Here is a 10303-nt window from a genome sequence, read left to right as displayed (position 1 = left end):
TTCTTCTAAAACAAACTTCTTTTGATTTTCCCAATTAAGGGAATTGATCATTTGCTCAAGATAGCAGTTATCCATGGGAGGTGGGCTGTTCACTAGAACTTTTGGGAAAACACAGTGCAAATCCTGTCCGAGGGCCTGGGGGCTAACTTTGCTGTTGGTTCTCTGATTTGGGGAACTTTTCCTCCCCCCTCCCCTCTCCCCTCTCCCACAGCCACCAAGCCCCTTCCTCCGTCCTCCCTGACTGTTCTCAGAAACCCCCTGCATGAAGGAATTTGGGGGGTGGGTGTGAGCTGAGCAAAGTCTTTGCAAACAAATGCTTAGTCCCCTCTATTCAACAAACTCAGAAGGACAGCTGTGGTCTCAGCTTTTCTCCAGTCGTTTTGTCCAGAAGCAGCATCTACAACGAGTTTAATTATGCAATTAAAGTCATTTTCCTGGGCTGAACAAATATTTACAGCATATTTTGCTGCAAATTGCTTCGCCTGGAGAAAGGTTCTGCCGAGCGGGCTGGTGTGCCTGGCGTACATTCGCACATTTACATAGCCCATTACCAGGGGGCCACACGGCGCCGAGCAGGTGGCAGACAAGTGAGCCCCCAGGAACAAGCATCAGTGCAGAAACGGTGACAGGTGTCTGCAAAGCAAATGTGTTCCTGGCCCCGCCACGGTGCTGCCGTGGACCGATGACGTCCATTATTTCTCTGCAGCAGCCCCAAATCCCGGCTCTGCGGCATCAGAGAAAACCTCTGGGCTCCGTCCCACTGCTGGGGGGCGGGGGGGGGGCAGATGGCAGAGAGAACATCGTGCGTGGAACAGCTCTGTAAAAATCAGAGCCACGTCCATCATGCAGTGGTCCCGGGAGGTGGTCCTTGACAAGAACCCGTGTGTGGAACCTCTCCCAAGGGACCCCCCTGTGTTCAGTTTCCTGTCCAAGCGGGGACAGGAAAAGTCAAGGCAAAACTTCAGAAAAGCAGAAAAAAGTCACTTTCTTTATTTTACTCCCTCTGGGCTTTTTTCCATCTCAAGCTCCCATTTCACCCCAAGGAGGAAACTTCATCGTAGTTCATTGGGGTGATGTCAGCTGACTCAGGGTCTTCTCAGCTTGGGGGATCCTCCCCCTGCCCAGCTCCCCAGTCTGCTGCAAAGGTCTGGGTGGAGGCTCGTGCAGTATGAAGGGGTCGGCGCTGGGGGAGGACAGATGCCACTGGTGGAGACAATGACTGCCAGGGATAATCCAGACCCAGGTTTGGGAGCCCCTCGGCTGAGAAGGTCTGGGTGTCCCATCATCCCAGGGTGGATGAGCGGGGGGCAGTTAGGGAACCAGTGGGATGATTTCAGCTTCTCACCTCTAGCGCGACCATCCTGAATGTCAGCCCTGAGGGGAGTGAGGGCTGGTCCTGTTCCCGCCTTGGCCTGGATGGCGGCTGCTTGGGTCCATGTGTGCCCCCCCAGCCTGCCCCCAGCGACCCTGTGTCCTTCCCAGGGACAGCCCCCCAGAGCCACTCAGGAACCCAGGGCTGGTCAGCCATGGGCCAGCTGCCGTGAGGGACAGCGAGCTCCCCGTCCCTGGTGTTGCATGAGCTCAGCCCACAGTAAAGACCTAGAGCAGAGCAAACACGTGCCTGCTGAGTATCAGGCCCCTTCCTCACATCATCCCATTTGACCTCCTCAACCCCCTGAGAAGGTACGGTCATGGTGCCCATTTTACAGTTGGGGAAATGAGGCTTGGAGTTTTGTGCAATCACTGGAGAGTATGCTGGTGACTCACACCCGGACCCTCCGGACCCCAGAGTCCATGCTGAGCTGGGTTGTTTTGTTTTATCCTCGTCAGACCCCAGCAAGGGTGTTATTGTCCTATGACACCGATAAATGTCACTTTGGGTGACACCACTGGCCAGAGGTCGAACTGGGATGTGTCCAAGGTCGCCAGTGTTTACTGCCCCCTGGGAAAAGCAGGAGGGCGGGGGCAGGTGGGGGAAGGCAGGCCCTTTCCCATAGATGATGGAACCTGGTGCCTTATTTACTGCAGTTGCTGACCGTGATGGCCAAGGTCGTGATCATGTGCCCTCTGCAGGGGAGCAGGTCAAGGGAACCTCCAGGGCCCGTGCCCGGTGCTTAAAGCTCTAGAAGGAGCATGCTGTGTGGCACCCCGAGGGACGAGTGGGCAGCCTGGGGGCTCTGGGTGAGGATGGACCTGAGGAGAGAGGGTAAGAAGAGTAAGAACTTGTGAGCCCCAAACGTGCCCCTGGCAAGCCCCACCCCGCCCACCTGCCCCGCTGCCCCTGGCTGCCTCGAGTGAGCTTAAAAGCAGCTCTGTTGTCCCTTTTCAATATCTGCTGTGTACCTACTGTATTCTGGGCTTTAACCCAGTCTCCAGCACAACTCCAGGAACCCACGGGGGCCAGAGGGCAGCACCCACACTGGATTCTGGTGGAAGGTATCAGCCCTAGTTGGTCTGGGCTCGTGTGTGCTGGGAGGGGGCAGACCAGGAATCCACACCCGCAAACCACCTGGGCTTTGTCTGTCTTTCTGCCTTGCAGGGACTGGGGCACCACGTGGTAATATGGGCAAACAAGGTCATCGCGTCCTTCGTTATTGTAGTCAGAGGTCCCAGCACAGAAACCAGGACCTGCAGGTGGATGGAACACAGTTGGCACCGTTTGGGGAAAGTAAGTCAAGGGCCAAAGGCAAGGGTTGAGTCCTTGTGTTTCCTTGAACACTTTTGTTCTGTTTAAGGCACTCCTTCTGGGCTGCTCCCCAGACTCCCAGGGCCTGGTGGCAATGTGGTCATATGCCAGTGCGCTGGGCACGTGGAGGATGCCGCGCAGGGGTGTAACATCTTCCGAGATGGCCAGCTTTGCCATGAGGATCAGAAGCCTGCTGAAGGCCCAGAACAGGGCATCTTAACAATGGCCCCCAAACTCTACCTGGAAGCCCCTTGGCTTCCAGGGGTGGGGTGGGGGAGGAAAGGCTCGGAGCCCAGCAGGGGGCAGAGAAACAGAAGCCCAGTACCCTGGGTCCCAGCTCTCCCCAGCCTGGGGTGGACGCTCCCCTGCTTTGTTTCCCTCAGACGTTCGGTTTCTGAGTCCGAGCACATGCCAAGCAAGGGTTCTGCTGCGAAAAGAAAAAAACAGGTTTGAAAGCCACCAATTTAAATTAATACAGCGATAACATTTAATTGCATTAAACGGTTTTTTCCCCATCAGTTGTTTTGGCATTAGAACATGACACTTTGTCGGGAGAGCTGGGTCAGCGCTTGGCTCTTTAAAGGGAAAGAACGCTCTGGTTGCCGTTTCCCAGCTCTGAGGGACGCTCCTGGCCTCAGTTTCCCCATCTATGAGATTGAGATGCTCTCGGCTTCACCTTCCATGCGGAGCAAGGCACCAAGGAGTTTAGGGCAATGAGCGAGTTTGCAGGCAGTGGAAGCAAGGAAAGCCGAGATGCCGGGGTGTGGTGATTAATCTGAGAACACGCAGCTCGCTGGAAGGGTGAGGGGTCAAGCCGCGCTCACTGCCTGTGCCTGGACGGGGAGACAGCAGGCCGAGGACGCCGTGTTTATCTGCCGAATGCATGTGCCAAACCCAGCTTCGGGGTCGTTTGCGTTGTTCCTGACCACCCAACAAACCTGGAAGCCCAGGGACCAGGTGAGGGCTTGAGACCAAACCATGCCCCCTGTTTCTCTCAGGGCCACCCACTGTTGGCACACTGCTCAGTATACAGAAGGCGCTCAATGAATGCTCGCACCATGGAACTCCGCTTGGTTTTCTCTCTACTCTCCTCCCTTGTGGATGACAGTTGAAAAAAGCGTTCGTCAAAAAGTTTACTGACAAAAGCCCATGAAATTGGCCTCAATTTCCTCAATATGGGAGACCCAAACTTTTGCCAAAAAGCACATTTTAAATTCTCCCACTTAGTGACACAAGACCTACCATTTAATGACACTGACTAGTGGCTTCTAGACACTAACTGGTGGTTAGTTCAGAAAATCCAAACTGTGGTGCTATGGTACCCTTGGGTGACATTCTCTCTGCTCCCACTTCCCATCTGGCTCCTTTCTGTTCCTCCATCTCGCTCCCCCCACCAGCTCACTCCCTCCTTAGGGATGATCCTGATGTCCCCACCTCCTTTGGAGGGGGTTCTGACCACACGATGTTTCGTCAGAGAATTCCTTGCTTCTTGGTGGCCCAGATAAGAAAAACCAAGCAAATGAATCCATCTTCTCTACAAAAGTTTATTTTGTAATTTTTCCAAGAAGAGTTAGGGGAAAAAATTGGAATTACATCAAGGTAAGTAACAAGGGTATATAAAAATAATTTAAACACACATATTAATAATAAAGCAACCTTTCTTTCTAGCAACAACTAGTGGAGAATCTTGCCCAAGATTTTTCCAAAGGTATTATATACATCTTAGATAACAAGAAATACAGACACACACGCACGTGCACACACACACACACATTCACACACCCATCTATACAGCTCAAGTATTTTATCGGTGCATTCCAGCTAACTGATAGAGCTACAGTGATAAAAAAAAAAAAAACCAACAACAACAAAAAAAAACAGGAAAGTCTAATGCACAGTGTCTTCGGGGTTGAACAAATGTGCGTTGGAGAGTGAATTTTGGAGACATGCTAAGATTTCCCTCCCTGATTTCACAGTTACTAGCCTATACTCTGTGGTCTTATCTGAAACCTGAATCTGCTCATCCATGTGGTCATTACAGTAGGACGGGTGGTGTCGGTTCAGGACGTCCCACTCGCTCTTCCTCCCAGCATCTCTCATGGACTGGAGAGGGGGGTGATTTCACAGGTGAAGCCCTTGGGTCTGATTACATCTGGCTGATCCTTTGCTTCAGGGCAAGGACCTCTCTCTCGATTTCACAGGGGAGATCGGTGTTAACCTGCTCCTCTAGGTACCTCTGGATGTCTTCCACCTCCTTCTCCCAGAACTCCTTGGAGAGGTGGAAGAGCTCCTTCATGTTGATGTCCCCCAGGCCTGTCAGGTTCAGGGCCCCCTCCTCGGGGACGTAGCCGATGGGCGTGAGCTTGGCGCTGGCTTCCCCACTGATGCGGTTGAACATCCACTCCAGCACCCTGGAGTTCTCACCAAAGCCTGGCCAGAGGAATTTGCCTTCCTTGTCTTTCCGGAACCAGTTGACATGGAAGATCTTGGGCAGCTTGGCTGCTGGGCGCTGGGCCATGCTGAGCCAGTGGGCCAGGTATTTGCCAAAGTTGTAGCCAAAGAAGGGCCGCATGGCAAAGGGGTCGTGCATGATGACCTTGCCTATTAACAGAGAGGGGGGTGGTGCTGGTAAACGCTCTCATAGGGCAATATCGGTACCATTTATTGTTGACATAAGCACGCGTGGCTTTGTCTCTCTCGCACTACACATACGGACTAGCAGAGACAGACAGAGAGACAGAGAGCAGGCCAGTCACTCTCTGTGGTCGTAGGTTTTCCCCTTTGATTTACCTTGGTGTTCGGCAGCCGCTGTGGCCTCTGATCGCATGGCCGCCCCCACAAAAACTCCGTGTTGCCAACTGAGAGCTTCATAGACCAGGGGGACACCTGTAGCGGGAGAAAAGGATCATCCCTTAAAGGCTTTGACACAGACCCTTTGGCTGGCAATGACATCTCACAGAACGGAAAGACACGGCCGAACGGTATCTTTCTAACTGAACTAATTTTGTCCCCACCCCCCCAAAGCGAAAGTGCACAAATACACCACCGAGGCTACACAACAGAAAGTTGAACTGGATAGAGCGCCATTAGGTTAAGGATCCAGAAAGGCTCTCAAGTGCCTTGCCAATTATCCTGGCTTTTTGGAAGCTGGAGATCTTTGGCACCCTCTGACAAGGTCATGAGAAAGGAGAGATTCCATGGATGTCCCCTGGAAGCCAACACACCCACATTCCCAGGCCGAATGAAGGAGAGCCTCACCAGCAGGTCGGCGGCCCCCAAAGATGATGCCCTCAATGGGCACCCCTTCCGGAGACTCCCAGGCGGGGTCAATGATGGGGCACTGGCTGGCAGGGGTGCAGAAGCGTGAGTTGGGATGGGCACAAGGTTCCCCTACAATAGCAAGAGAGGAGAGGCCCCTTAGGGTCTTGTCCAGACAAGTAGTGCTTGTAGGCTAGAGCCCTGGGGCCTCCAGAGGGGGCTCACCATCCTGGGGGGTCCACTCCTTGTTCTTCCACGAAGTGATCCTGATGCCTGGGGCTAGTGGCTGGTCGATACCTTCCCAGTAAATGCCCCCATCACTGGTCTCGGCCACATTGGTGAAGATGGTGTTCTTCTGGATGGTCTTGATGGCATTGGGGTTGGTCTTCACAGAGGTTCCAGGAGCCACACCAAAAAAGCCATTTTCTGGGTTGATAGCCCTTAAGTTACCTGCAAAGTTTTAAACCAGAGAAGTAGAAGTGAATGCCAAACAAAGCCCAACATATATTCTCAGCTCTGGCCAGGCTAATTTTTGCACCAAATTCTCAAGTCTTTTTTTTTTTCCCCCTCCTCCCCAGAAGAGATTTCTCTTTTCTCATCCGAGCATTATTTTCTACTTTCACACTTTTACAACCCTTTCTTCCTCGTCCCATTTCTACCAGTACTATTTTAACAAATTGATTGTGTCAACAAGTAGCAACATATGGCTCGATTTCAATCCAGAGTCTATATTAAATTAAAGAATGCTTACACAATACATATTCCTAAGGCTTTGCAAGATGTGAAATAACTAACTTAAAAATCCAAACACTGGATTTGGCAGGATTTGGCACACCTTAAAACCCAAAAGTTTGCTTAGGTCCAATTATTATTGTCAACCGTTGGGCCTAAAAGAGTCACCTTGTTGGTCAAATTTCATCCAGGCGATGTCATCACCCACACACTCTATTTTCCACCCAGGGAGGCTGGGGTTCATCATGGCCAGGTTGGTCTTGCCACAGGCACTGGGAAAGGCTGCTGCGAAGTACTTCTTCTGGCCCTTGGGGTTGGTTATGCCCAGGATCTGTTGGGGACAAGATTCCTCCTTAATCTGTTCCTTCCCGTCCCTCCTGGTGGTCAGTGGCTCAGTCTAGGAGAGTGCCCAGAAGCCCCCCAAAAAGAGGTTCCCAAGATCTATGTCTTTAGGTATCAAAACGAACTCTTTAAATAATAAAGTCTAAAGGAGCTCCATTGGTCCCATTGCATTTGAAGAGCTTCAAAGGAAGCATTAATAATCATTGGTGGGATTTCTAAATCTGTCCTCCTCGGGGCGGCGGGTCAGGTCTTGCCTAATGGGAGATGCACTTCCGTACATACTCAGACCTCCGTGCCCCCACCTCCGAGTCCCCACCTTGTGCCTGCAGAACTTCCCACATCTTACCAGCATGTGTTCCGCCAGCCAACCCTCTTCCTTAGCCAACCGGCTGGCCATCCTGAGGGCAAAGCACTTCTTCCCAAGGAGCGAGTTCCCGCCGTACCCACTCCCAAAGGAGATGATTTCCCTGCGGTCAGGCAGGTGCGCGATGAGTGTCAGCTCTGGGTTACACGGCCAGTTGTTCACCAAAGGCTCTGCACAGGAGGACACATCGCGGGTGAGCATGCCACATCCCCACCTGGAGATCCCCAGAGCAAAGGCCCGGGGTTTAAGGCTAAGCTCATTTGTTGCTTGAGCTTCCAATTCTGAAATAATACGCTTACTTTTTAAAGGTAAAGGGCATCCCACAGAATGGAGGCACTTGACGAATTCCCCGTCCCCCAGAGCTTCCAGGACGGCTGTGCCCATCCGTGTCATGATGCGCATGCTGGTCACCACGTAGGGTGAATCCGTCAGCTCGATGCCGATCTTCGACAGTGGTGAGCCCAGGGGCCCCATGCTGAATGGGATCACGTACATGGTGCGACCTGTGGGGGCCAGTAGATGGGAACCGGTGAGAAATGACCCCGCAACCACAGAGCAGGTGAGCCTAGTCTCATGGTCCCCACTAACAGCATCACATCCTTGCTACCAGCAACCCCCACACCCGATTTTGAAGACTCCACTAGAAAATGAATGGAATGCCAAAATGAAAGAGTTTTCATAAACATGCAACTGGGTTCTGTCAAGCTATCCTAAATCCCAGTAGTGAGCCAGACATTTTCAATATGCTGCCAGTTTCATACATGAATTTAAAGCTATCTGAGGCCACAGGAGTGTTCATGGCTGTCGTAATTACCATTAGAATGACATAATAATGTTTGCCTTCGCTTTATTTGATTTTTCCCAGTCAAACAAATGTCTCACTCACCTTTCATGCACCCTGGAAATCGGGCTTTGAACGCTTTCTCAAAGTCCTCCTCTGACATCCAGTGACCTAGTTGGCTGAGGCCAGTTTTGGGGATGGGCATGGTATCTCTTTGCTCTTGGGTAATGATGACTGTCTTGCTTTCAATTCTGGCCACATCCCTGGGGTCAGTGAGAGCCAACCAGCTGCAAACATAAAAAACACACAGGTTAGGAATGGAGAGGGAAGTGCCGCCATCTTGCATTGCATCTGTGCCCGGGATTCCCTTCAGCCAAGTGTCCTGTCTGAATGGGCCGGTCCCATTCGTTACTGTGCTCTTCCCACACCGAGCAGAGGCCGGGCACACTGACGATGTCCCATAACTGTGGACAACCACACCAGCTGGGGCGCCTTCAAGGAGACATTTGCTAGACTACGAGCTTGTCTTTTAGGACAGAGCAGGTCTGACTGTCATTTCTATCAGGGATTTAGTTTGCAAAGAGTGTTTGTATGTACCATCTCACTGCAGACTTGAGCCGCTCGATGAATGTCATTACACTGAAGTCTGTATGGTTCCACCATTTCATTAAGTTTTTCAAGAGTCGACAACCCACCCCAGCCCCCACTGGGTGTTCGTCCACCTCTTGCAGGAGCAGCCCCGCGGTGGCAAAGGGGAGGGTGTGAACGCGGAGGCTGGGGGCTGGCTTACCAGTTGTTGAGCTTCTGCAGCCTCTTGATCATGCCCTCTCCTTCCATTTGGTCCAGCAGCTGCTGGTTCTCCCCCTCGGAGCCATCACAGATGTGGATATGCTCAGGCTGGCACAGCCTGACGCTGCTCTCCAGGAATGCTCTCACCGCCTGGGGCAGGCTGTCTAGGGTGCCCTGGATGACTTTGGCTGAGAAGTTGAGGCCGTTTTGGAGCTGAGGAGGCATCTCTGCAGGGTCGTGCTAAGGACCACGGATGCCAAAATTCCCTGAAAGAGAAAACACAGCTTCTTGAACAAAGTAACAGATGCCCTCAAAGAAACTTAACATACTTCACTGGGCGGCACCTCACAAGACAATCATAGCTCTTAAGGAGAAAAGAAAACGAGTTTGTGTTATCTCTAGAAATGTCAGTTAGAAATCTCTACCTACCTTTCTTCTTTTCGGAAGATCTCGATGAGAGATCCAAGGGTTTCTTTTGAGGTTCTTCCCGCTGGCGGACGTGCGTTCCCAGTGGGAGGGCCCCGTTTGCTGTTTGGTAGCAGAAGCTCCTGGCCTTAAATCCCACGGAGGACAAAGGCCCCACCCCTCGGCTACACCCAGGGAGGCTCGTCTCTGACGTCAGGGGCAGGACTTTGGATCAGGGCCACGGTCCGTCATGCTTCGGGACTGGCTCATCACAGTAAGCCCCAGGGAGATAATCATTGAACAGATAGTTGTTAATGAGTGCTGGGAGGCCTTTGTCCCCAGACCAGCCACAGCAAGTTCTTACACAACTTGTGATTGACTAAACTTTGACCCAGTTCACTGCTGATGTCAGACTATGCACAGGCAGGTGGGACCCCGCAAGGCTGGGGGGGGCACCTCCTGGACAGCAAGGGTTGTTGGCAGCACATTTTGTGTCCTGCTGGGTGGCAGAACACAGTCAAGACCTAGGGGAAGGATGTGCCCAAATGTAAGTGAACACATGGCTCATTGGCAAAAGTCAGACCTCGCTGGGGGCTAATAATCTTACCGAGCGTCCCCTGTGTGTCCCCCCCAAATATAAACTCTGCGAGGGCAGGAATCTCTGCCTATTTTGTTAATTTTTGTATGTACAGTTCCCAGCATATAGTAGGCCCCGAACGAGGGAATGCCAAGCATCGTTCTAGATGCTTTGCACCAACTGACACATTGCCACCTTCTGAGCTGGAGCCTATGAACAGCCTATGAACAGACAAGGAAACTGAGGCTTAGAGAGTCCAAGTGGCTACTCCCAGCTCCTGGTTGTAGGGTGATCGAGGGTAGATTGGAACATAAGCCAGCGGGGCTCTGGATCACCCCACCATAGTGTCCCTTGTGAGGTGCCATTTCC

General features: G+C 52.2%; 1 protein-coding gene across 2 annotated transcripts; it reads right to left on the bottom strand.

The window, feature by feature from the left end:
- Positions 1-4216: 4216 nt before the first annotated feature.
- On the bottom strand, positions 4217-9539 carry PCK1 (phosphoenolpyruvate carboxykinase 1). 2 transcript variants are annotated; one of them, XM_045885991.3, is made up of 10 exons: positions 9382-9539; positions 8954-9218; positions 8269-8450; positions 7682-7885; positions 7365-7552; positions 6845-7007; positions 6170-6394; positions 5945-6076; positions 5477-5572; positions 4217-5287 (listed from the first exon to the last, which is right to left on the bottom strand). In XM_045885991.3, the coding sequence occupies exons 2-10, from the start codon at positions 9175-9177 to the stop codon at positions 4833-4835; spliced, it is 1869 nt and encodes a 622-aa protein (XP_045741947.1). In that variant the 5' UTR covers positions 9178-9218; positions 9382-9539; the 3' UTR covers positions 4217-4832. The 2 variants fall into 2 exon arrangements, with proteins under 2 accessions (XP_045741947.1, XP_045741948.1); XM_045885992.3 differs by lacking the exon at positions 5945-6076.
- Positions 9540-10303: the final 764 nt, after the last annotated feature.

This window comes from Mirounga angustirostris, unplaced genomic scaffold (assembly GCF_029215605.1).
Source record: "Mirounga angustirostris isolate CCGP_5_RB_7025 unplaced genomic scaffold, mMirAng1.0.hap1 SCAF_10, whole genome shotgun sequence".
Lineage (NCBI taxonomy): Eukaryota > Metazoa > Chordata > Mammalia > Carnivora > Phocidae > Mirounga > Mirounga angustirostris.
This window is presented reverse-complemented; position numbering and strand designations above follow the sequence as displayed.

What these genes read in the sequence shown, in the direction of transcription:
- PCK1 (XM_045885991.3), bottom strand. Translation starts at nt 9,177, where the DNA reads ATGCCTCCTCAGCTCCAAAACGGCCTCAACTTCTCAGCCAAAGTCATC. An exon ending in CTGCAGAAGCTCAACAACTG is followed by an intron (nt 8,451 to 8,953) that starts GTAAGCCAGCCC and finishes TTATGTTTGCAG; the next exon opens with CTGGTTGGCTCTCACTGACC. An exon ending in TGGGGGCCGCCGACCTGCTG is followed by an intron (nt 5,573 to 5,944) that starts GTGAGGCTCTCC and finishes CTCCCGCTACAG; the next exon opens with GTGTCCCCCTGGTCTATGAA.